This window comes from Carcharhinus amblyrhynchos, chromosome 20 (assembly GCF_965287045.1).
Source record: "Carcharhinus amblyrhynchos chromosome 20, sCarAmb.v2.hapA, whole genome shotgun sequence".
NCBI classification, from domain to species: Eukaryota; Metazoa; Chordata; class Chondrichthyes; order Carcharhiniformes; family Carcharhinidae; genus Carcharhinus; species Carcharhinus amblyrhynchos.
The window spans coordinates 40241158-40269087 of NC_137343.1; the positions used below are offsets into that span (position 1 = coordinate 40241158).

A 27930-nucleotide genomic window follows, 5' to 3' on the forward strand; every position below is an offset into this window, starting at 1 on the left:
ACCACAAGATCTAGAAGTGGGCTATTTGGCCCATCAGGTTTGGTCTGCATTTCGATGAGATTGTGACTGATCTGATATTGTAATCCTCAACTCCACTTTCCCGCCTTGTCTCCATAATCCTTGATTCCTCTACTGTTTAAAATCCTGTCGTCGTCTTCTGCACTGGCTATATACTGTAGCACATTTGATATTTGAGGCTATGCAGCAGTGTAAAAATGTGTACATTATTAACCTGGTTATTTTGTACTTGCAAAAGTGCTAATAATTTTCTGCTACCTTCTCAATTACATTGTTAGTGAGAATGGTGGTGGTGGAGGTAAAGTATCAAATAATCAGAATCTACGTAATTTGCTGCCTGACTACTAGAATTTTGGACAAAGTGCCACCCTGCACACTATTTTACTTCCCATGTCAATGACCTTTATTGGATGGCATATATTAAATCATTGCACAGTAATGAAAACTAGTTGGTTGTACATCTCCCCTGTGTACTCAATGAATGGTATGCTTTGTCTGTTTAGCATGCAAAAAAACACTTTTCACTGTGCACCAAGGCATGTGACAATAATAAATCAAATAACAGAACCATTGACAGCACTGCCAGTCATTACAATAGTACAGATCGCTTTAAAGTTTCAAATTGATGTAAAGTAAATGCACATACATCTTTCAAGTGCTCTGTTCCAAAATACTTTACAGCCAATAAAGCATATTTTATTCAGTTATCTTGGAGCCAGATGCAGTCATAGTGTGTGTATAGCAAGTTTCCATGGGCATCAATGAAATGGTGGCCAATTAATAGGTTTTAGATGTTGTCATTGAGGAATGTATGTTGGTCAGGATAAGGAAAATACTCTTGAGATGCTGCTGCAAAACTTTTAATTAAGAGGTTTGATCAAATCTTGTTTTAACATAGAATCATAGAAAAACTACAGCACAAACATGCCCTTCGGCCCACAAGTTGCGCCGATCTTATCTCTACTACTAGGCTTACCTATAACCCTCAATCCTATTAAGTCCCGTGTACTCATCCAAAAGTCTCTTAAAAGACCCCAATGAATTTGCCTCCACCACCACCGATGGCAGTCGATTCCACTCACCCACCACCCTCAGAGTGAAAAACTTACCCTGACATCTCTGTACCTACTCCCCAGCACCTTTAAACCTATGTCCTCTTGTGGCAGCCATTTCAGCCCTGGGGGAAAGCCTCCAAGAGTCCACCTGATCAATACCTTTCATCATCTTATACACCTCTATCAGGTCCCCTCTCATCCTTCATCTCTCTAACGAGAAAAGATCGAGCTCTCTCAACCTATCCTCACAAGGCATGCCACCCATTCCAGGTAACATCCTTGTAAATCTCCTCTGCACCCTTTCAATGGCTTCCATCTACTTCCTGTAGTGAGGTGACCAGAACTGAGCACAGTACTCCAAGTGGGGTCTGACCAGGGTCTTATACAGCTGCAGCATTATCTCCTGACTCCTAAACTCAATTCCTCAATTGATGAAGGCCAGTACACCACACGCCTTCTTAACCACATCCTCTACCTGCGAAGCAGATTTGAGAGTCCTATGAACCCTGACCCCAAGATCCTTCTGATCTTTCATACTGCTAAGAGTCTTACCCTTAATATTATATTCCTTCATCCCATTTGACCTGCCAAAATGTACCACCACACATTTATCCAGGTTGAAGTCCATCTGCCACTTCTCTGCCTAGTCTTGTATCTTACCTATGTCATGCTGCAACTTCTGACATTCCTCCAAACTATCCACAACACCTCTGACCTTCATGTCATCGGCAAACTTCCCAACCCATCCCTCCACTTCCTCATCCAGGTCATTTATAAAAATCACGAACAACAAGGGTCCCAGAACAGATCCCTGGGGCACTCCACTGGTGACTGACCTCCATGCAGAGAAAGACCCATCTACAACCACTCTGCCTTCTGCAGGCAAGCCAGTTCTGGATCCACAAAGCAGTGTCCCCTTGGATCCCAAGCCCCCTCACTTTCTCAATAAGCCTTGCATGGGGAGCTTTATCAAACATCTGAACTCAAAAATGGCATCTTTGAGAACGCAGATCTGCTTCATTTTGTACTCAGGTCCTCGCAATGGGTCATGAACACTCAATTTTCAGACTTGGGCCACACAAAACCATGGTAAAATAGAATAGGAAATGGAAGGAATAGAAACACAGCACAAATTTTCCTTTAATGCACGGAGTGATTATCATAAAGACTCAACAGATAATAGTTAACTAAACTTTCATTTGGGTCAATAAGTAGCAAGAAGTTATATGGATAGAAAGAAGATTATATTAAATTAGTGTATTAGATAAGAGATTTTATTTCTACTTTTAAATTTTAATAACCAAATCATACAGTACAAGGCAGCAGGAGGTTTTTTATGCTGTGTTGGCTGTTTGGCAGAACTGTCCAATTAATCTCACTTCTGTGCTCCTTCTCATAGCCTTAGAGTCCCCTCCCCCCCCACCCCCCAAGTATATTTCCAGTTTTTTGAACATTACTATTGAAGCTGCTTACCTCATCTTTTCAGGCTGTGCATGCCAAGTCACAACTGAAGTTGCTCAAAGGTTTCCTCATGTCTTCTCTGCTTCTTTTTTCAATCTTCTTAAATCTCTGCCCCCTGGTTACTGACGCCCTCTTCTTATTAACTGTACCAAAATCGTTCATGGTTATAACCACAATTGTCAAAGCTTCTCTTAACCTTCTCTGTTCCAGAAAGAACAATCCCCAGCTTCTCCAGTGTCTCAATTTGAACTGAAATCCCTCCTCCATTCTGGATAAATCTTTTCTGCACCCTCTCTAAAATCTTGACGTCCTTTCTAAAGTGTGGTTCCCAAAATTGGACACGCTACTCCTTCAGCTGAGGTCTAACCAGTAATTTCTAAAGGGTTAGCACTAATAAAGCCATAGATTCCATAAGCTTTTTTAGCAGCCTTTTCAACTTGTTCTTTCATCTTCAAAGATCTGTTTGCATATATCTCCAGATCCATTCCAGCACCTTCTTTAAAACTATACCTGCCTTCATCCACTCTTTGCTATGAAATTTCATCTGCTATTCATCTTGTCCATTTCACCAGTCTGTATCCTTCTGAATACTATGCTAGCCACCTCATTGTTTACCACTGTTTTTGTCAGCTCATATCCCAGTTAAATTGTAACTTTTGTGTTTACTGGGCTGATGATCAATTGACAAATAGGAAAACATGTGGCAATAATTGTCTCTTTGGGGTGACCTGCCCTATGTCAACAAGAATAATAACTTACATTTACGTAATGCTTTAACACACATACCACCCCCAGGTTTGATTCATTTGAACCCTGAACGTGGTTTTGCATCTTAAACGTTACGGAACTGGAGCTGTATCTATTATTGTATTAATGAGGAATTTTATAATTATCATGTGTTGTTTCTTTTTGAAGATGACTACTAATGTTTGGATTTGAGCACTTGCTTGTTTTCTGCTGTTTGGGCCTAGAAGAGAGAGCGTAACTTTTTCAAAATGGATGTTGACATAATAGATAAATTCATTATCTTGCATATAATATCGTTGGCTGCCTTTTGCTAACGCAAGTGATTATGTACCTGTGTGAACCTTGTTTTGTTTTCAGTTTACTTACTGCCAATTCGAATAAAAATAAGACTTGACATTGAGAAATGTCTAATTGTACCATTTTGTAGTAGAAGATATCCTTCCATTGGTTAATCCCATGTGTATGTCATCAATCATTCGTTTTGCTGTCAGTGAAACTTGATATCAAGTGAAGGAATTCAGAGTTTTTTATTCCCTAGTTTGTTGACTGAGAGAATCCTTCAATCTGATTGGCTACTTTGTTATGACTTCTCTGCTGCTAGACAGGCAGTAATAGAAAGCCAGAAAAAATTTGCTTCAAGATCCAATTCTTTAAAACCTCAAACTTAAATGGATTTTACAGCCAGGCCTGGGAGAGGAAATCCCTCTAGAGGGTGGTCTGTGCAGCCAGGCATGCTGGCCCCTGGTTTTCTGTTTGGATGCTGCCTGTGATCATCTGAACTGTCCCCTCCTGCCTGTGGAAACCTGGAGTTGACTCAAAAGTTCCAGCTGACTTCTTTTGATTGACTTTGGTAGACTTCTAATAAGCCATCTTGGCTATCTGTACATGGTTAGCCCTGCCACCCACTGGTTCCTCCTCTGAAAATATAGCCCAAAGGTGGGATGGAGCCAAGAAACTGGTGCACTGACAAGTGGGACTATCCTCGTAGTAATTAGATTACCTTGAAGGGTATAACTTGCTGGGGGGCATGAGTGCAGAGCACGGAATTGTCACTTGGCATGATAACCAGATAATGCCAGCTGGTATAGGAAATGCAAGCCTATTACTCACGCATCTAGTTGAGCAGGGAATATTTGAAGTTGATAAATGCATAATATGAAAAATATTACTTTTTACTCCAGTGTTCAATATTTCCTGTGCCCTTATCAGAATGAATAACCAAGTTAGAGCACAAGAAAAGTAACAGGGATTAGACCACGTTGCCTGTCAAGCCTCCTGTGCCATTTCATACAAGCATGCCTGTAATAAGTTTGTCAAACAGGATTTCCTTTTGTTAACATCATGTTGGCGTGTTCTAATTGTAAGTGCATAGTCAAGATTTCCTTAATGCTAGCATTTTCCCAGCAACTGATGTTCGTTCCTTCCTTCCTTCCTTTCTTGAAAAGCAGTACAATATTTGCCTGCTTCCAATCTGATGGGATTGTTCCCAAACCTAAGGAAGTTTGGAAGATCGTAGCTTGTGCATTCACTATCTTTGTAGCTATCTATCTTAGGGACCCTGGAATGTAGGCGAACAAGGTCCCAAGGATTTATCAAATGTAGTCCTTTCAGTTTCTCCAACACTTTTTTTCTAGCCTCTATGTTGCTGTCAATTTCTGGTATGAAATTTATAATAAAACAGAAAATGTGGAGAGAGAAACGGTTAATATTTCAAGTCCATATGATCTTGTCATTGTGTCTTACATTATAAATGTAGAGTGCCTCTGTCTTCTCCTCATCCCCCATGATCATTTCTCCTGCTTCTGCAGCTAAGAGACAGTTTACTTTTCCCTTTTTGACTCTTACAATCTGTTTTTATGGCCAGAATTTTACTTCTGTTGTGTGGGGCACGAGGATTTGCGATATGGGGCGTGATGGTATTGGAAGGACTTCCCGATGTCATCGCACCACCTCATGATATTTCAGTGGGTGGGAGTACATGGAAATTGGAAACATACCCATGACAAAGGATCGATTAAGGCCATTAAAGATCCAAGCCAATGCAACTTTGAGTGGCCCATGTCATTTTACACTTAACACATGGGCCAGTCAGCCACCTGGTGACATTTTACATTCATTCTATGTTCATAGAACATAGAACATAGAACACTACAGCACAAACAGGCCCTTCGGCCCACAAGTTGCGCCGACCACATCACCTACCAACCTACAGACCTATCTATAACCCTCAATCTCATTAAACCCCATATACTCATCCAGAAGTCTTTTAAAAGACCCCAGCGAGTTCGCCTCCACCACCACTGACAGCAGCCGATTCCATTCACTCACCACCCTCTGAGTGAAAAACTTACCCCTAACATCACTTCTGAACCTCCCTCCCCGCACCTTAAATCTGTGTCCTCTCGTAGCGACCATTTCAAACCGGGGAAATAGCCTCTGAGAGTCCACCCTATCTATTCCTCTCAACATTTTGTAAACTTCTATCAGGTCGCCTCTCAACCTTCGTCTCTCCAGGGAAAAGAGTCCCAGCTCCCTCAACCTAACTTCATAAGGCATGCCTCCCAGTCCAGGCAACATCCTTGTAAATCTCCTCTGCACCCTTTCAATAGCTTCTACATCTTTCCTATAGTGAGGCGACCAGAACTGCGCACAATACTCCAAATGAGGCCTGACAAGGGTCTTATAAAGTTCCAGCATTACCTCCCGACTCCTAAACTCAATCCCTCGATTAATGAAGGCCAGTACACCATACGCCTTCTTGACCACCTCCTCCACCTGCGAGGCCGATTTAAGAGTCCTGTGGACCCGGACCCCAAGATCCTTCTGCTCCTCAACACTACTCAGACTTCTGCCCTTAATAGTGTACTCGTTCATCCCGTTGGTTCTGCCAAAATGGACGACAACACATTTATCCGCGTTGAAGTCCATCTGCCACTTCTCCGCCCAGTCCTGCATCCTATCTATGTCCTGCTGCAACTTTTGCCATCCTTCCAGATCATCCACAACACCACCGACCTTCGTGTCATCAGCGAACTTACTTACCCATCCCTCCACTTCCTCATCCAGGTCATTTATGAAAATGACAAACAACAAGGGTCCCAGAACAGATCCTTGAGGCACTCCTCAGGGTGGGATAAAAGGCCCAGAAGATGTTTGAGAGTTGGGGAGTTAAGAGTTTTGAAGCGAGTTATTTATTGGCGTATTATAGGTTGTTTTTGGAATATTTTGTTTGGTTTGGATGATTCTAGGATAATTCTAAATATTTGCAGAGGCTTTCAGTGCTGAAGCCTATGCAGCCATCAATTCATAAACGATGTTTGCATACTCAACTGCAGGGACCTCCTCCTCGGAAGAGGGAAGGACCAGAAGGGAAAGAAGAACCATCCAAAGACTGAAGGATGCATCCAGTGGGTGGAGGAACAACCAGTTGTGCAAGGGAGAAGAGTTAGGTGAAGGCACTAATACTCACCAGGTAGTGTGTACAGGCAGTGATCATGCTACCTGGACATGACAGAAGGTTCCATGCCAAAGAAGGCTTTACCTCTCCAGCCATCTCCATCTGTCCATATGCACTGTACATTAGTCCAGAGCTCGGGATGCTGTTTTCTCCATAGAGTCGCTGTTCTCGCAACTCCAGGAGCTTAATAAGGGACTTCTGAATTTGCATTTAGACCTGCAAGACCTGATCAGCCTAGAAATATCCTCAAACTGTGCAAGTAGCCACCCTTTGCTAGTAGCTCTGAAATTGTGTGTCTCGGGATTGTTCCAAAGGCACCTGGCTCTCTTCTAGGTGCCTTGATGGGCACAAATATCTCGTTACTGGCTCCCTGAATTCACAGAAATCCAAATATGGATTTCTCAGGATTGTTCCAAGGGTCAATGGGAAATCTGTGTGAAGTCTTTCAATCTGCTGTGCGCAGCTGCATCGAGTTGGTCACAGGTGCACTATTCGGAAGGACCAACATCTTAATTCACTTTAAGCCAGGTAATGCCAGTCAGACAGGAACGAGCCAAAGGATGCACTGACATATCTGGATTTCTGTGAATTCAGGGAGCAAGCAACTGCATATTTGTGCCCATCAAGGCACCTGCAAGAGAGCCAGGTGTCTTTGTGAGAATAAGGGCTTCCACTCTCAATGTACAGATAGTGTGTGACCACAAGAATAAGATAATGCAGTTATGTTTAAGGTCCAAGAAACTACCATGATGTATCACTCCCAATTGCACCAGCACAGTTGGATGGATGGCTACTAGGCAACAAAAAGGGTGGCTGATGATACTAGTGAAGCACCCAAGGGTTTCTGCTAAGGAGAGCTACAATTTCAGTCTACAGAGCAATCATTGAGAGGACAATAGGCCTGCTGAAGGTAAGGTTTCTCTGCCTGGATCAATCAGAGAGATCACTGAAATATCCTCCAGAGCATATCTTCCTTTTTATAATCTAGTGACTTAAATTTCCCCATTGCAAGTGATTTTCTCATTCACTGGCAGCTAAATGGTAGGCTGCTAACTCTGATGCCTGATGACCTTGGCAGGCATCCTCTGATTACTGAGACATGTATAAGCCCTGTCTGGATGGGAGATTCCAGTGCAATGACTGGGCACATCTCAGTCATCATGGTCTCATCAGGTGTGACAGTCACTAGCAAAGGGGCAGAGTGGCTATTGCCATCATCGAGAGTGCCCCAAGAAGAACCCCAGATGCATTACTGTCAATCGTCCACCACAATGCGGTGGTTTCACAGAATTTGTGCAGTGCAGAAAAGGTCATCCGTCCATTGACACTGTTTACTGACCCTCTGACAGAGTATCTCTCCCCCCCCACCAAGCGTCATAACCCCATACATTTATCATGTCCATTCAATCTAACCTGCACATCTTTGGACTATGGGAGGAAACCCATGCAGACACAGGAAGAATGTGCAAACTTCACACACTCACCCAAGACTGGAACTAAACCCATGTCTGTGGAGTTGTGAGGCAACATTGCTTGCCACTACGCTATCCAATGTCTATTACCATACAAGTTTCTACCTCAGTATAGGCTCTGCTCACCAAAGATGGACAGGATACCAGCTGTCAGGTACCTCATCCATCTCATCAAGCTATGCTAGTATGTGGTCTTGCGGGTCTGAATGCAAATTTAGAAGCTCCTGATTAAGCCCCTGGAGTTGAGAACAGCCACACTCTCTATGGAGGAAACTGCAATCAGAGCTCTGGACTAATATGCAGTGCATATGGACTCCTCCAGTAATGAGATCATGGTACGCAGACCCCTTGGGATCGTCAGATCTTCACAAGCATTTAACTGAACATCAAACGTGCTGCCTGACAGATGACTTCAGAGGTGCATCACCTCAGCATTGTCCTGGTCTCCAGCAATCCTCTGACAACTGATGCTGTGTGCGCTCTGATGCCACCAGCTTCTCGAGTAGATTGTGACATGCTTTCCTCAATGTGTACTGTCAGCTGCTCTGAAAATGCTGATAAGCTTTTGGTGAGCCTTTGGTTTTGAAAACACTCCATATCCTCAAACTCACTTTTTTTTGAAAGATTGTCAACTATTCTTCAATCTAATACTACCCATAGCTTCCTGAGTGAGCTACAGATGGGTCAGCTGACTTTTTGTTTTTGAATGGAATGCATGTGTCTCAGAATCAATTTTGTGTTCACGTTGAGGGATAGTCTGAGATTTGATCCAAGTTTTGTTGGCCATTCTTCCAAGGTCAGTAATTCTGAACATTTGGATCCAATCATCTGTAATTTTTCAGGATATCTTTGCTGTTGCTAAAATGGGCAGAGATCCAGGATTCAATGTGTGAAACAATATACATCTTAAACATATGATAGCATTGAAAAAGTAGAATATTTCTGACAAAACCAAAAGCACTTTTTCTATGCGCTGTATGGTAAGAACTTCCTGAAATGCAAAACTAACATCCAGCTTTTCTTTCTACTACAAACCATCTTCCTAAACATTTCTTCCCTATTTCCTCCATCCTCACCTTCAACAAGTGTGAGAAGCTTATGGACTCTGCCATGAAGATAGGGACTATCTAATTTCTTTTTTATATTTTTCATGGAATGCGGACATTGCTGGCATTTACTGCCCGTCCCAAATTGTCCATGACGAGGTGTTAGTGAGTTGCTGCCTTTGAACTGCTGCAGTTCATGAGGTTTGGTACACTCTGCTGTTCAGAAAGGAGTTCCAGGATTTTCACCCAGCAGTGGTGAAGGAATGTTGATGTAGTCAAGTTAGGATGGAAAGTAACTTGCAAGTGATGGTGTTCCCGTACATCTGCTGCTCTTGTCCTTCAGGCTGGTAGAGGCTGTGTGCCTGGAAGGTTCTGTCACAGGAGCCTTGGTGAGTTGCTGTAGTGCATCTTGTAGATGGTTTACATTGCTGCCACTGTGCATCAGTGGTGGTGGAAGTGGATACTGAAGTGGTGGTTGGGGTGCTTATCATTGCTTTGCTGTGGATGGTGTTGAGCTTCTTAGTTTTGCTGGAGTTGCATTCATCCGAGCAATGGAAGAATATTCCATCACATTCCTAACTTGTGCCTTGTAGATAATGGACAAGTCCTAGGGAATTAGGAAGTGAGTTACTTTCTGCAGAGTTCTCAGTCTCTGACCTGCTATTGCAGCCATGATATTGATAAGGCAAATTCAATTTCTGGTCAATTGTAACACTACCAACCCACCTACTCAAGATGTTGAAAGTGAGTTGTTCAGTGCTGGTAATGCCATTAAATCTGGGCAGCACAGTGGTTAACACTGCTGCCTCTCAGCACCAGGGGCCCGTGTTCGATTCCTGGCTTGGATCACTGTATGGAGACTGCACATTCTCCCCATGTCTGCATGGGTTTCCTCCAGGTACTCTGGTTTCCTCCCACAGTCCGAAAGATGTGTTGGGTAGATGGATTGGCCATGCTAAATTCTCTCTCAGTATACCCAAGCAGGTGCCAGAGTGTGGCGACTAGGGGATTTTCACAATAACTTCATTGCAGTGTTAATGTAAGCCTATTGTGACATTAATAAATAAGCTTAAATTGAATGTCATAGGGAGATAGTTGAATTCTCTCTTGTTGAAGATCATTTCCTCTTGCTTAGGTTGCATGGTGGATGTCACTTGCAACTTGTCAGCCTAAACCTGAATGTTTGATTTGATTTATTATTGTCGCATGTATTAACATACAGTGAAAAGTATTGTTTCTTGTGTGCTACACAGACAAAGCATGCTGTTCATTGAGAAGGAAACGAGAGAGTGCAGAATGTAGTGTTACAGTTATAGCTAGGATGTAGAAAAAGATCAACTTAGTGCAAGGTAAGTCCATTCAAAAGCCTAATGGCAGCAGGGAAGAAGCTGTTCTTGAGTGTGTTGGTACATGACCTCAGACTTTTGCATCTTTTTCCCGATAGAAGAAGGTGGAAGAGAGAATGTCTGGGATGTTTGAGATCCTAAATTATGCTAGCTGCTTTGCCGAGGCAGTGGGAAGTGTAGGCAGTCAGTGGATGGGAGGCGGTTTTGCGTCAGGTCTTGCTTTATATCTACATGGACTGATTCTATATCTGAAGAGTTGAGGATAGTGCTGGACATTGCGCAATCCTCTGCGGCCTCTTTGCTCCTTGCTGCAACCCATTTAGCAAACTTTCACTTATGCTTCCCCCAATCCCTGAACTCATCTTTCTTTGCTTTGCTTTCCCTCCTGCCGCCCCGTGTGCTCCCTCAGAGCTCATCGTGTCCAAGCGATCCATCATCTGCTCCCTCAATATTAAACCTCAATATTTCCCTCCCTAATTTCCATGTTCTCTTCCATTCAAATTCTATCCACTTCTATATGTTAAATCTACCATCATCACCCATCTTGCAAAAAATAGAACAACCCCACCACCTTTGCAAACTGCCGCCCGTTCCAGCTTCTCGTTATTGTCCAAAGTTCTTGAATGAATTGTTGTCTCTCAAATGCATGCCCACCTCTCCTAGAACTCCATTTTTGAATTATTCCAGGCAGGCTTCCAGCCCTACCACAATTCCAAAACAGACCTTATCAAATTTACGGGTGACATCCTGTGTGACTGGTAAAAGTAAACTATCAGTCGCCGTGTTGCCCTGTCTGCGCCTTTGACTAAGTTGACCGTAACATTTTCCACTATCATGGGCAGGATTTTAGGTTGAGCATATCTTTTTCGTCTGTAACTGTTATTAACTCAGAACGAAGCTGGCCAGAATTGTTTTTAATAGTGCAGCTTTTTGAAAATAAATTACAATGGTCTATTGTGTATTTTGAAAAAAATAGTTTCACGTTGGCCAGTGTATAAAGCTGGCTGATCTCTTGGGTTTATCGGTGGTACCCTTTCTAGTGATGCATTCATCGTCACATTGACTTACGGTAAATACCAACACCTGCTTTCTTACTCACGGGTGAGGTAAATTGTGTGTTTCATTTTTTCCCCTGATATTTTGTCATTTAGCAAAGAACTGTGACGATTTTTTTGATCATGTAACTGCAGCATAATACTTTCTTAAACTTAGCAGGACCAACCATTGTAGTTTCAATTACGATTCCAATGCAGCTCTGAATGATCATGTGTTTTTCTAGTGACCTTATAATTGGAATTTTAATTTAGTTTCAGCATGTAGTATTGCATGGCACATTGTATGAATTTAGCTGTGGCTTCAGAAACATTTTGTTTGTTAGAAGCACAATGAATTTGGTAGGAGAGAACAGGAAGTCTAAAGGTCAACAGCTTGAAGTCAAAATATTAGCTGTTTCATTGTTTTGAGAGGGAAACGTTTTGGGAAAATCCAAATTGGTTTGGTTATCTTCAGTATAGGAGATGCACAAATCTATTTGTATTTGAAAATGAATTGCATTTTATCTTGTTTAATGTGAATCACTAAATTAGTTGTTCTGTGAGATGAGGAAGTGGGTACAATTTGCACAATGTAATTGTGGAATTGAAAGGTCAAATCCTGAACCAAGGTGTGGCAAAAGCATTAAAAACAACATAGAACAAAGCAAAGTACAGCACAGGAATAAGCCCTTTGGCCCTCCAAGCCCATGCCAATCATGATGCCCAAACTAAACTACAAAAAAAATCTACCCTTGCTCGATCCATATCCCTCTATTCCTTACCTATTCATGAACCCATCCAGATGCCTCTCAAATGTTGCTAATGTGCCTGCTTCCACCACCACCTCTGGTAAAGCCTTCCAGGCACCCACCACACTCTGTTGTGAAAAACTTCCCCCACATATCTCCCTTAAACTTCCCCCTGCCTCACCTTGAACCTGTGCCCTCTTGTAATTACTCCTTCCACCCTGGGAAAAAGCCTCTGACTATCCACCCTGCCTATACCCCTAATCATTTTGTAGATTTCTATCAGGTTTTCTCTCAGCCTCCATCTTTCCAGCGAAAATGCAAACTAATCTGGCTTTGGACCAAAGTTAGAGAATTATTTCAAGTTGAAGTAGTTTCATATTTTGCTTGCTCTTATCTCGTGCAGCGCATTTTAAATTAGTAATCGTTTTAAGTATGCCATGTTTAATATTTGAGTCAATACCTGATTTCCGTTTTGATGTGAGAATGTTGATAGTCCAAGAATGTTGCTGTTAGTATGAGTATTCATGTAATATTTTGAGCAATGTACTTAATATGTATAAAATTGGTAAAGGATGGGTAGTGAAATCCCCTATTATAACCTGATCTTTTGCTGTGTGCCTTTAGGGTCTTTAACACAATCAGGAGTATCTTTATTGCCCTTTACTAGGGGCTTGGAAACCATAAAGTTCCCCATTGCTTTCTCCTTGGCAATGCCTCAGCCAAACAATCAGAGGCAACTTGCTAACCAGTCAGTTACTTTTCTTTTGTGCCTATCACTTGTGATTATTTGAAATTTGGTATTTTTGCATTTGGCCTGATGAGTACAAGATGAAAAGCTTCTGCAATGTGTCTGTTTTTCAACAATATTCAAGTTCCATATTGCAGAGCAACTGTTCCATTTGTCCTCTGTTGTCTGAATCTGGGTTTAACAAGTTTCCAGTTCAACTTATCATCAAAACAAGAATGATAGACGTACATTGTGTGGAATAAGCCTTTTATCTGTTACTGAGTTAAGGCTGTTTGCAATTTATCTGATCATGAGACAATGTTTAAGCATCTTACTGCATTGAATTGCAACTTTGTTACTCACACCCTTTATCGTGCTTGGGTATCCTATTGCCTGCCTTGAAATGAATAAGATTTAAAGTCTGGCAGTTGACAATTTAATTTCATTGCAGATGATTAAAGAACCATAGAATGGCTACAGCACAAAAGGTGGCCATTCAGCCTGTCAATTCTGTGCTGTCAGCCTGCAAGAGCAATTTAGTTAGTTGCACTCCATTTAGCCCTATATTTTTCTTTCAGTTTCTCATCCAATTCCTTTTGAAAGCAACAATTGAATTTGCCTCTGCCACCTTTTTGATACATTCCAGATCATAACCACTTGCAAGTTTATAAACAAGCTTTTTATCATGTTGCCTTTTGCCAATCACTTTAAACCTGTGTCTTCTGCTCTCCTTTCTGTCGATGGAACAGTTTCTCTCTATCTGCTCTGTATAGATCCCTCATGGTTTTGGACACCTCAAATAAATCACCTTTTAGGGAAATAATCACAGCTTCTGTCCACCTAACTCAAGTCTCTCATCCTGTGAACCATTATCAAATTGCACCTTCCCTAATGCCTTCACATCCTTCCTGTAATCCAGTGCCCAGAATTAAACAGGCTACTTCAGGTGGGGTCAAAGTATTTTATGAAGGCTCATTATGACATCCTTGCTCAACACAAAAACAGAAAATACTGAAAAATCTCAGCAGATCTGGCAGCATCTGTGGAGTGAGAATAGAACTCATGGTTTGAGTCTGGATGACCTCTCGTCAGAGCTGTTTTTGTTTTAGATTCCAGCATTCGCAGTAATTTGGTTTTATGTAACATTTTTTTTTTGTGCTTGGTTCCTCTATTTATAAAGCTCAGGATCCTAAACACCTTAACTTGCCATGCCATCTTCAACTATTGTGCACACATGTCCAAGGTGTGTCTCTTCCTTTAAAATTGTACCCTTCAGTTTATATAGCCTCTCCTTGTTCTTCCTGTTATTCTATAGTAACAATATGCGGTACTGCATGAACATATATTTTGAAGATTAGTAGCTGCACAGATTGAGATTCTTTGACAGAAGAGTTTATAATATGTATTTGGAGCAAAAATTAACTCGAAGAGTCAGCTTTTTTGGAGAGTTCCATGCAGAGAAATGGATGTTTGGGCAATAGAAAGGTATTTGCAATGTGGAATTGGTAGTAATTTTGACAGGTAACAAACAATAGCCAACTTGTTATCTTTAAACCATTCAAGAATATAAACATCATCTTGGTGTGGATAAATTATTTTGATTTCTACTGGTGTTTAGAAAGGCTTTAGAAAACTATTGGTACTGTCACCAGAGGGGGCAATATAGAACTTATGCTGCCTGGCTTGAATTCTGGCATGTTTGCTTCTTGCAAACATGTTAAGATGCAAGTTATTAAAGTGGACAGGTGAGAGGGTTTTCTCTTTTCTAATTAAATTTGGGAAGGTTTAATAAATACCTTGAGGTTAAAGAGACTGCGGACCCCAGGTTCACTCTATAGGAGAAGGGGAGAGATTGCACTGGCCAGCCTGGTTTGATGCATTTGTACCACTACATGAAATGCTGAAAGACACAACAAGCTATGATTTTCTTTTGCTCAGATTTTTGTGCCATGGTGATGTTTGAAGTTGGTATTTGCAGATTGCTGTAAACTAGGACCACACAAACCAAAGCACAGTTGACCCTCTTTTGAAAGAGGAAGCATATTTGTCTTAAAAAAAAGCAGCCCATTTTATTGTGAACTGGAACGGTCTGTATAGCAAGTAGGACATGAATGTTGAATCTTGTTGTTGAGGAAGAAACTTCAAATCTGATATGAATGGACTTCACACACTTCTCCCCTCAATTCTATCATGTTGTGTGCCTACTAATTCATTTTAAAAATGGAACAAGCTGTACTGATAAATAAATAATTTGATTTATTCTTAAAGGGATTACTGAACATCTTCAATCTGATTTTATTTCTGGATATGTGTTAAATTTTTTGTCTTGTAATCTTGCACTGAAAACTGGAAACAAATCTCTATTGAATATCAATTGAACTTGGGAAATGTCATTATGGAGATGAGGTTTTCTTAGCCATTCCTTTCAAAATATCTGTATTTTTAAAATTATAAATCTATTTGCATAATATCAGCAAAGCTATTGAGCTCTTCCCTCCCTATAAAAGCTTTAAGCTGCATATACCATAATCATCTTTGCATCAACAGCTTGCATTTATATAATGCCTTTCTCAGTAAAATGTCCCAAGGCACTTCATTGACATGTTCTCTAACAAAATTTGACACTGAACAACATTAGTCTCTCAAGACAGGTGGTCAAATGTTTGATCAAAGGATAGGTTGCATCTTAATGGGAGAGAGAAAAAGGCAAGAGAATTACATGGTTAATTCTGCAGCCTTGGGCCAGGGTAGCTGGAGGCATAGCTGCCAGTGATGGGCAAAGGAAATCAGGGCTGTTCAAAAGTCCAGAATTGGAGCAGTGTAGAGATATTGCAGGAATAAAATCATAAGAAATAAGAGTGACTGTAGGCCGGTTGGTGTAGTGCCCAGGACCAGCATGTGTGCAGCAAGTGGCTCCGGCTGCATCTGCTGAAAGCCAGGGTTTTAGAGCTGGAGTGGCATCTGTGAAGTGGAAGTATCGTAGATAGTCCGTATTAAGAGGTAGTTACAGTGCACGCTAAATCTCCTTAGCTGGGGTGGGAATGGGTGATGATCAGGCAGGCAGTGCAGGAATCTCCTGTGGCCATGCCCCTGCAAAACAGATGTACCACAGAGACATTAACTCTGTTTCTATCGCCACAGATGCTGCCAGATATGCTGAGGATTACTAGTATTTCCAGTTTTTATTTCAGATTTCCAACATCTGCAGTATTCTTTTTTTCTGAATTCAGGTGTTTTGTGTTGGCTGCGTTAAGCTAATTCAACAATAATATTGCAATTGCGAGTCCAAAAGTGCTTTGCATATGACTTGGGGAAGAATATTATTCAAGGGTCCAACAGAAGTAAGTTATTTTGATAGGGGAATGTGAAAGTACAAAAAAGTTGCTGGAGATGTTTGTAATACTGATTAGAGACGGTGAGAATAGGAGGGATTGCAAGAATTGGGAGATTGTGGAATTGATAGAGTTTATAATAAATGGGTGTATGCTGAGGAAGGAAGTGAATTCTTAGAAAAGAGCAAGTGAAACTGAACTGGAGATTTAAATTACTGAGACTGCAGAGTCCATGTAGAAGTTAAGGAATTAAAGATGGGAGGATATCATAGTAACTGGGAATTGAGCTAAAGGCCAATGGGCAACAGAAGATCTTAATGGATAATTGGGGGCTGGAGCAAGATGAAATGCCAGGAGGAGGTGTCTGAAGAGTGAGTAGGAACCAAGATTGAGCTTGCATATGAGGCAGCTTGAGCAATGCAGGTGGAAAATAAAGCCTGACAGAGAAACTTTAGGAGCAAGGTGTTGTAACCAGGGAGCCAAATTTCAGTTGAGTCTCTGTCTTAAAAGAGTAAATTTATACTTTGGAGGGAAATGCAGAGGGACCGTAATTATCTTCTGGTAGTATCTAAGCCATAGGGTGGGTGAGGTGAGTGGAATGGGAAATACATGAGTATGGATTGCCTCCAGTGAGTGTGCTGGATAAAGTTTTAAAGTTTAAACATTTTTTAAGTTTATTTATTCGTGTCACAATAAATAGGCTTACATTAACAATGCAAAGAGGTAACTGTGAAAATCCCCCTAATTGCCACACTCTGGCACCTGTTCGGGTACACAGAGAGAATTTAGCATAGCCAATGCACCTAACCATTCCTTTTGGACTGTGGGAGGAAACCCACACAGACAGGAAGAAAGTGCAGGCTCTGTACAGACAGTGACCCAAGCCGGGAAGTGAACCTGGGCCCTCGTGCTGTGTTTTTTCAGTACATTGTACAGTTTTACTTGGAGCTGGTGTACTTGGTCACTGCCTTTGTTCCCTCTGACACGGCGTGCTTCGCCAGTTCCCCAGGCAGCAGCAGGCGCACAGCGGTCTGGATCTCCCGGGAGCTGATAGTGCTGCGCTTGTTGTAATGGGCCAGGCGGGAAGCTTCACCCGTGATGCATTCGCAGTTGTCATTGATGAACGAATTTGTGATGCTCATGGCCTTGGAGGAGATGCGATGCCAGGGTGAACCTGCTTCATCACTTTGTAGATGTAGATGCTGTAACTCTCCTTCCTGGTTCGCCTCTCCTCCTTGCTGCTCTTGGTTGTTGGTTTCTTCAGGGCTTTCTTGCCACCCTCCTTGGAAATTTGCTGTTTCTTATCCTCACCCATTCTTGCCTTACTAACCACTGTGTGATGCAAAGGTCAGTGAGGTTGAAAGCTGAGGTAGCTTGTGTTGCTGCTCATAAGGAGTCAGTGAATAATGCCTTAATGGCATTGGTGTTGGCAAAGTACTTGAGAAGGAGGAAGTGAAAACATTGTAGGAGATAGGAGACTTGAACCTAAGGAAGGAAGAGGAAAAGAAAGATGTAAACAGTGTGATTGCACTGAGCGTGGAAGCTGAAATATGTACGCTGTGTAAATAACCTATGGAAGTTGGAGTAGACATCCTTCCCCCAACTACAACTGCAGTTCTAATTTTCAATGGTTGACAACTTTGTTGCCACCAGAGGGGTCAGAAGATTCTTCAGTATGCTGAGTTAACTTTATCTCATTTGGGATAACAGTGGGGTTTCTATAGTTGGACTCGGTGAATCAGGGCTAAGGGGCAAATCAACCAGAATTCTGCTCCTCAACATTATCCATCGACAGTTGTTGAAAAGTACACTCATTTAGAGAAAACGGGATCATGTTCTTGATACCGTGCTCGCCTTGGTTAAATGACGCTACCTGGTGCCTCGCAACAAAAATGATCACTTAGGTGAGGTAGTGTGATGCTACTGGCACTATTGGTATGAGCTAATGCTCTCAGAAGAGGAAGCAAGGGCAGTACAAAATTATTTTGGGTGATACTCCAAGGACAGATCCTGCAACTCTTTGGAAAGCTAGAACTCTAATGACTAATCAGACTGACACTTGTGTTGTGTTAATGACCTTTCTGTTTTGAGTTATGAAATGAGATTTTTTAATTACTTGAGGGAATATGGAAAAAGAATGCTTTGATGCATTATCTTGATGAAGTGGTTATAAATTTGAATTAACATGATATTTTCATTTTGAAAAGTGATTACTACTGCTCTGCATGCCATTTTCTTAAATGCGACCCATATCATTTTCTCAAAATGAGTGGGCAAAGCATTATAATTACTATTCGCAATTATGTAGATTTTTTCTATTTGAAATGTGTAATAACATTTCCAAGATGTGAAATGATACCAAGAGTATTGCACCTTGAGGAATCTTACATGCAAATGGAAGTATATAAATCTTAGTCATTGGAATCATACAGCACAGAAGGAGGCCGTTCAGCCCAGTGTGTTTGCCAACACTTTGAAAGTGCTTACAAATTAATCTCACTCCCTTGCTGTTTCTCAATTATTTATGCAATTCACTTCTGAAAGCTACTATTGAATCCCTCTCAACCGCCTTTTCAGATAACGCATTCCAATTCATAAAGCATTATGTGAAAGAACTCACTTCCTTCTTGTTCTCTTCTGGTTGCTGACTTGCCTTCCAGTGACAGTGGTTCCCACTGTGTATGCTATCAGTCCTCATAATTTTTATGTATTCCCTCTTATTCTTCCTTCCAAAATGCATCACTTCATATTTCCCTGCATAACATGCCCATTTGAGCAGTCTGTCTATGTTCTTCTGAAATTTTGATATGGAAATGCCAGCATTGGACTGGGATAATCACAGTAAGAAGTCTCAGAACACCAGATTAAAGTCCAACAGGTTTATTTGGTAGCAAAAGCCACTAGCTTTCGGGCCTTTGACCCTTCATCAAGTGAGTGGAGAGTTTGTGATCAGAACTCTCCACTCACCTGACAAAGGGTCAGAGGCCCGAAAGCTAGTGGCGTTTGCTACCAGGTAAACCTGTTGGACTTTATCCTGGTGTTGTGAGACTTCTTACTTCTGAAATTTGCTCAGGCAGTCCTCAGACTTGCAACACAAAGTGGTTCCTGGAAACCCCAACATAAGTCAGAACTAATTTCCCTATGGGAGCAACGTTAAAAGGGAGGAATGGATTTCATCGGCAGGGCAACACATTTACCAGCAAATTGTGACCTCACTTCCCATGAGTTTTAGATGTTCAGATCTCTGCTGGAAGCCTCTCTGATGTTGGCCAACTTTGTTTTGGCATAAGTGCAACTCGCACCCTCTGGTGCAATGGAATCCTTTGGTGCAGCATACCAAAATTATTTACCAGTAATTGCTCTGCACTTTCTGGGCTGTAGCTCTGTTCAGCAACATGCTGCCAGTGAGCCACAGTGACCAATCTCTGTAGTCAACCAAATCCCACAGATTTCCTGCAGTCATTCTGCTCCTGTCCTTTTTTTAATGTTTATTTATTGGTGTCACAAGTAGGCTTACATTAACACTGCAATGAAGTCGCTGTGAAAATCTCCTAGTCACCACACTCCGGTGCCTGTTTGGGTACGCTAAAGGAGAATTTAGCATGGCCAATGCACCTAACCAGCACATCTTTCAGACTGGGAGGAAACCAGAGGAAACCCACGCAGACATGGGGAGAACATACAGGCTCTGTATAGACAGTGATCCAAGCTGGGAATTGAAGTCCTGGCCCTGTGGTGTGCTTAATGCCGTGTTCATCTGTCCCAATGTTTGTAAGTGTTGATTTTGTCCAATCTGTTTTTGTGCCTATCATCTTGATTGGGACAAGTGAGAAATACAGTTAAAATTTCAGTTTAAAAAAGAGCCTGAGAGATGGATTGTTCAAGCCATTCTCTCAGACTTGAGTAAATAATCGAGTATATGATCTAAGTTGATATTTTAATGTGGTTCTGAATGAGTGCTACACTGTGGTAGATATCATTTGAAATATCAAACTGTTCAGTGAGTAAGACCATAAGACATAGGAGCATAATTAGGCCACTTGGCCCATCGAGTCTGCTCCTCCATTCAATCATGGCTGATATTTTTCTCATTCCCATTCTCCTGCCTTTTCCCCATAATCCGTGATCCCCTTATTAATCAAGGTCCTATCTATCTCTGTCTTAAAGACACTGTGACCTGGCCTCCACAGCCCTTTGCGACAGAGTTCCACAGATTTACCACCCTCTGGCAGAAGAACTTCCTCCTCACCTCTATTTTAAAGGATCGTCCCTTTAGCCTGAGGTTGTGCCCTCTCGTTCTAGAGTGTGAAAGGATCCATCTAAAAGCAGAGTATTTTTGCCATCCTGGCTGATAGTTATTTTCAACTATGCCACCGAAATAGAAAATAAAAGTATAATGCCTACACAGTGAAAACTACTTACAGTGGACAATGCATCTGGCTAAAACTGGGTAGTTTGCACAAATCATTCCATTAACTTCAGCATCTTTGCTAGCATTATATAAAAATCACATCTGCGTGGAATTCCCTAAAAGGAACTGGATTTGAACTCTTCCAAAAAGTACCTTCCAGAAAGTACTAATCTTTCCATTGAATGAATCAATTATGGGAATTATTGAAAATAATATGACTAGCTTCCATCGAGTGTACATCAAATGAGTAATAGTAATGATTTTTTTCTATGTTTAGCACAGTAAATCTGAAATTACTGTTCTAACTTTGCAGTTAGCCAGTGACTTTTTGTGTTCTATTACAGCTCTGGCAATGGGCCTCTGTGTGGCCATGATCGCTTTTGTACGATTGCCAAGTCTTAAAGTTTCCTGCTTGCTGCTTTCTGGACTCCTCATTTATGATGTCTTCTGGGTAAGTTGCAATTAAACACTGCTTGCGTAACAGCTTTGCTCTTTACAGCTTTGTTATTAACTGCATAATTTTAAATACGTTCCCTCAACTTTGTATCTCTGTGCTTTTGCATGGAGAAGACACATTAAAATTAGTTTGTTTAAAATCTTCAGTGTAAGAATGAAAATAAGCTGTGACCTCATAATGCATGTCAGCAAATAATTAGATGTCATTGATACATTAGGTAAATGTTAAGTTCAGGAGGCTTTGGTTAGCAAAGTCTTTCCCTGGTCCACTCCCCTACTCTGCTTCTCTTGAAGATGGTGAGTTGTGTTGGAGTACAATCCCATGTCTCCTCATCAACCACTAGGCCATTCCTCATGCATGAGCCATGAAAGTACCAGTGGGTCAGTCATATGAAGAGTGGTTACAGTCAAGCTTGATTGTAATTCTCACCTGAAGTCCATAATCAGACTTTCATCAAGGCTCCTGACTAGAACACTTGAACCCTGAAGTTCAGATCCCAGATAAAACCAGATATTGTTTTGAGTCAGTGCAGTTAGTTGGATGTATAAAAAGAGAGCTTCTGTTGGCCAGTTTGATCATATTGAAACAGCCCATTGTAAGGTACAGAGTGGGCAAGGTTGCAAGATACAGAGTGTCAACTTCAAAAGTACACCAAAATCAATTCAGAAAATCAGTGACAGCTGTAACCATTTTGTCATGACACCATCATCTTGAGTTTGAACAAAATGTTCTTTGCTATTGTACCCTTCCGTCTCGATTTAATTCCTTCACTGAATAATGACATTGTTATACATATGTTGTAGTCTATGTCAACTAAGCACGACTGCAATAAATTCACCATCTGGGCTCTCCTGAGACTTCAGTGGTTTTGATGCCAAACAACACTTGTGGTACTGAATGACTGCTTTTATATCTTTGTATCTAATGATGCTTTGGTTCTGTGCATTGAATATTATACTTGCATTTTCTATAATAAAAACTTGCATTTCTGCTGTGCTGCAAGTGTTTTTTAAAAAAGTTTGAATAAGCCAGTCCTGATAAAATAACTCTCAACTACATTTTGTTGGAATAGCAATACCATTGTAGTCCACATGACCAGCCTTGGAATTCTATCAATAATGTCTACTATTCCATATCTCATATTCATTAGCCACACTGCCAAAACTCTCTTCTTTTTGAATTCACCAATATTGTCATCCTCCACTGCCTCCATATATTCTGCAGTTAAGACTGAACCTGTCTACTTTCTAATATCTGAATTGTTATTGATGAGGTCAGATTGAGACAGTGTTGACTCAACTATTTGACTAAGTAAACCATTGGTCTACCTGTCATTTTGTATCATTATTCAACATCAACTGAAAGATGTAATAGCTCATGTCCTCCATTACAGGATGTCTTGTTTAAATAGCTTAATAATTAGTCCAGTAAGTTTAGACTTCAGAATGTTTAAATGTATTGTGATTAATAAACTTTCCAACTGTTTGAGCAATTTGACTACGAGTAAAGTGGTGGCATCTGGAGAGAGAAGTGCTTTCAATTCAGTGCTAGAACTGAAGTCTAATATTGTTTATCTGAAAAGCTATAGTAACACTGTCAGTTGTTCAGTCAACGTCCTGTATTAATGTTCTAAGCAGCAAATAAAAATGTGAATTTTTCAGATTGTGCGATAAATAACCTGGAAACAAAAATAAATTTACTTATGAACACAGACCATTTTTGCTGTGCAAGCTACTAGAGATAATTCAGTGCGTATAAATGCACAAAGTCGGGTAAGTAGTGAGCCACAGACACAAGTGTGTACTTGAGAGTACAGTAAAGCGGTGATGGTATAACTTCTTTCCAAGAAAGGCAGGGTTGGATATTTAATGCAGTGCATTCAGATATGGAAGGAAAGAAGGAATGAGGTTGGTGGCAATATTCATTTTAGAATATTACAGTGCTGGAGGGCATGAATCCTGTGGAAGGGTGAAAGACTGTTGAGTTACAATTATGACATGGTAGAGATGTCATTATGCTGCTGGGTATATTCCAGAGGCCACTAATTAATGGGAATGATACAGAGGAGCAAATTTACAGTGATATTGCAGAAAGTTGCAAGAGTAGTGTTTAGTTGGGGGATTTCAGCTAATTTTATTAATCCATTCTTCTCCCACCCAAAGAGGAAGGAGGCATTGCTAGATTTGGTTCTGAAAATGAAATGAGTAAAGTAGTCCAAATGTCAGAAAGAAAGCATTTTGGGAACAGTGATCATTGTATCTGAGATTTGGATTAACTAGGAAAAGAACAGAACAATCTCCATAAGAAATAGGAGCAGAAGTAGGCCATCTAGCCCTTCGAGTTTGCCCCACCATTCAATCAGATCATGGCTGATCTGAAGTGGATCAGTTCCCATTCCTGCTTTCTCCCCATAACTCTTAATTCCCTTGTCTATCAGAAATCTATCTACCTGTGACTTAAATATATTCAACGAGGTAGCCTCCACCACTTCAATGGGCAGAGAATTCCATAGATTCATCACCCTTTGAGTGAAGAAGTTCCTCTTCTAAACTGCCCCCGCACCGCTCCCCCCCCCCCCCCCCCCCCCCCCCCTTATTTTGAGGCTGTGTCTCCTCTAGTTCTGTTCTCCTTTCTAAGCGGAAAGAATCTCTCTACCTCTACCCTGTCTAGCCCCTTCATTATCTTGTAAAGTCTCTAAGATCGCCCCTCAGCCTTCTAAACTCCAACGAGTACAGGCCCAGTCTATTTAATCTCTCCTCATAAGCTAACCCCCTCATCTCTGGTATCAGCCTGGTGAACCTTCTCTGTACTCCCTCCAAGGCCAATATATCCTAACACAAATAAGGGGACCAAAACTGCACACAGTACTCCAGTTGCGGCCTCACCAGTGCCTTGTACAGTTGCAGCAAGACCTCCCTGTTTTTATATCCCATCCCACTCGCGATAAAGGCCAACATTCCATTTGCCTTGTTGATTACCTGCTGCACCGGCAGATTTGAGTTTTTGCGATTCGTGCACAAGGACCCCCAGGTCCCTCTGCACGGTAGCATGCTGCAGCTTTTCACCCTTCAAATAATACTCCCTCCTATTATTTCTACCAAAGTGGATAACCTCACATTTGCTAACGTTATACTCCATCTGCCAGGTCCTCGCCCATTCACTCAGCCTATCCAGATCTCTCTGCAGACTTTCCGCGTCCTCCACGCAATTCACTTTTCCACTCATCTTCGTGTCATCAGCAAATTTTGTTACCCGACACAGCGCCCTCCTACAGATCGTCTATGTATATGGTAAACAGTTGAGGCCCCAGTACTGATCACTGCGGCACTCCGCTAGTCACCAACTGCCAACCAGAAAAGCATCCATTGATTCCAACTCTCTGCTTCCTGTTAGATAACCAATCCTCAATCCACGCTAATACTTTACCCCCAACTCCGTATACCCTAACCTTCTGCAGCAACCTTTTGCGAGGCAGCTTATCGAATGCCTTCTGGAAATCTAAAAACACCACGTCCACAGGTTCCATTCTGTCTAACGCACTAGTCACATCTTCATAAAAATCCAGTAAATTTGTTAAACACGACTTCCCCTTCACAAATCCATGCTGCGTCTGCTTCATCAAACTGTTCTTTTCTAGGTGTCCTGCTATTTCTTCTTTGATGATGGATTCTAGCATTTTTCCAACTATGGGCGTTAAGCTAACCAGCCTGTCGTTCCCTGCCTTTTGTCTGCTACCTTTTTTAAACAGCAGCATAACATTAGCTGTTTTCCAATCCGCTGGCACTTCCCCAGAGTCCAGCGAATTTTGATAAATAATTACTAAGGCATCTGCTATTACTTCTGCCATTTCTTTCAGAACCCTGGGATACATTCCATCCGGTCCTGGGGACTTGTCCACCTTCAGTCCTGTTAGTCCACCAAGCTACCTCTCTAGTAACAGTAATTGTATTAAGGACCTCATCCCCTACCAACCCTCTATCTTTAATATTCAGTCAGCTATTTGTGTCCTCCTCCGTGAAAACTGTCAAAAAACTTATTTAAAGTCTCAGCCATTTCCTCGTTGCCCAGCGTTAAATCCCCCCTCTTGTCCTCCAAGGGTCCAACGTTCACTCTAGCCAGTCTCTTTATATATCTGTAAAAGTTTTTACTACCATTTTTTATATTTAGAGCTAGTTTAGCTTCATACTCTATCTTTCCTTTCTTTATTGCTTTCTTAGTCATTCTTTGTTGTTTTTTAAAATCTTTCCCAATCTTCTAAATTCCCCACTATTTTTAGCCGCTCTGTACGCGTCGGAATAAAAATACTTAACTGGAGGAGGGCCAAATTCAACAGTTGAGAGCAGATCTGTCCTCAGTAAATTGGAATCAAAGATTGGCAAGCACAGGTGTAATTGTGTTTTAAAGATGGATGATTTGGGTATAGTCCAGATATATTCCCACGAGGGAGAATGGTAAGGCAAGTAAAACCAGAACTCCCTGGCTGTTGAAAGAGAGAGAGAATAGGATTATTATAATGCAGAAAGCTAGTTGGTAAAGGATTAACTGGATCCAATTTTATATAGCTTTTATATAATGAAGCACAGTTAATATACAATTAACTTGATGAAGCTGAAAAAGGTGTATGACAGCTATCAGGTTGGTAATACAAGTGAAAATTGCGCTGAATAGGTTCAAAGCAGATCTGTAATAAGAAAAAGGACAAACAAACAAAAATGAAACAGCTAACATAAAAAGGAATCCAATATTATTCTATAGGCATATAAACAGCAAAGCATTAGTAAGAGGAGGAGAGGAGCCACTTAAGGACCAAAAAGGGGACTCACACATGGAGGAAAGGATGTGGGTGAAGTACAAAATAAGTACTTTGCATCTGGAAGGAAGGAAGAAAGTACTGTCAAGGTCACAGTAAAAGTGGAGACAGTTGAGATACTGGATGGACTGAAAATTGAAGAAGAGGAAATGTTGGAAAGATTCTGTACTTGAATTTAACCAGTCACCAGAACTGAATAGAATGTATTTAAGGTTGCTGAGGAAAGTAAGGATGGCAATTGCATAGGTACTGATCATAATCTTAAAAATTCTCCTTGTGTACGAGGGTAGTGCCAAAGGACTGGAAAACTACAAATGTTACATCCTTTTCAATAAAGGATAACCCCAGCAACTACAGGACAGTCAATTTTGACCTGGTAGGGAAATGATCATTTAAAAACGATAGTCTCGGACAAAATGAACAGTCCCTCGGACAAGTGTGAATTAATTAAGGAAAGGAAGCAAAGATATTAAAGCAAATTGTTTTTGTCTAGCTTGATGAGGTGGCAGAGAAGGCTGATGAGGGCAGTGTGGTTGATGTGGTTTATATGGATTTCTAAAAAAACATTTGATAAAGTGCTGCACAATAGATTTGTTAGCACAGCTGAAGTCCGTGGGATAGAAGAGGCAGCGACAGCACAGATACAAAACTTTCTAAGGAATCAGAGCAGCGGTAAGTGAACTGCACTAATGATTTTAGACTTTGGTGTACACATAACAAATACAAAACCTGAAGATGACACAAAACCTGGAAGCATTGTAACTGATGATGAGGGTTGTTAATGGATTTCAATAGAAAATAGTCAGGCTGGTGGAATAGTTGGGCATGTGGAAGTTGAAATATGGTGCAGAGTTGAGGGATAGATATTGATGGGAAAAACAGAAGAGGCAGTATAAACTGAATTCTCAAATGGATGCAGGAACAGAGAGACCGTAGTTGTATGTAGCCAAACTATTTGAAGGTAGCAGGGTGGGTTGAGGGGAGAAAAAAATCTTGAGTTGTATACAAGAGTCATAGCTTACAAAAGCAAGGAGGTTATGATGAATCTTTTGTTATGACCAGGCAAGAAGGCATGAAATGACTTGCCTCTTCAGCCACTTTGGTCACGACAAAGGTTTGTCTTTTCATGTGTTAAGGATTTTTCCGACTCCAACTGTATTTAACTATTTAAGCTGTGATCAATAAAGCGCCAATCAAACAAGGCTTTCTTGAGCAAATTTATTTATAAATCTGGTTTAAAAAAAAGGTGACCACATACAGGCACGCCCACGCACACACAAATAAGGGAAGTTAGAGTCCAGTCGAGACAAGTTAAAATAATATATGGTTAAGTGCCCTTTCATTGTCTCTGAGGCGTAGATTTTTCAGTTTTGTGGCCGATTTGGATTAGCTAGTTTCATGGATGCATCAGATGTAGAAGATGTTGCAATTATTACAAAATCTCAATTTGCTGGTATATTTGTTGTAAAGTTGACTTCCGAACTGGGTATCACACTTCTGAAAGAGAGAGAGAGCCCAGCTTTCAGCCTTTTTCCTCTGCTGAAAGCTTTCTTGCAACCTCCAGCAGTGGCTGCAGTCTGGCCTGTTAGACTTTACCCTTTGTGTATTTCCAAGAGACTTTGGGTAAGTCCATCAGTGACAGCCAGTTTCTAAATATTTTAACATCTCTTCCTTCGGCAGTGATGAGTTTTGATGGACCTTTGAATGGTAGAAAATGTCTCTTTCTTCACACTGCCCTGAGGGTGACTTGTTTGTTTTTCCACCTTCACCTTGGAAGGTGCCTTGCATTTTTGAGAAGCTTTTTCTTT

The 27930-nt window shown here is 41.2% G+C and overlaps 1 protein-coding gene across 1 annotated transcript in view; it reads left to right on the forward strand.

The window, feature by feature from the left end:
- The window catches only part of sppl3 (signal peptide peptidase 3), a 181963-nt gene that overhangs the window by 138137 nt on the left and 15896 nt on the right, over nt 1–27930 (forward strand). Inside the window, exon 7 of the mRNA XM_080208443.1 lies at nt 21200–21306. Within this exon, the coding sequence (XP_080064569.1) occupies nt 21200–21306 (107 nt within the window). The remainder of the gene's footprint in view (nt 1–21199; nt 21307–27930) is intronic.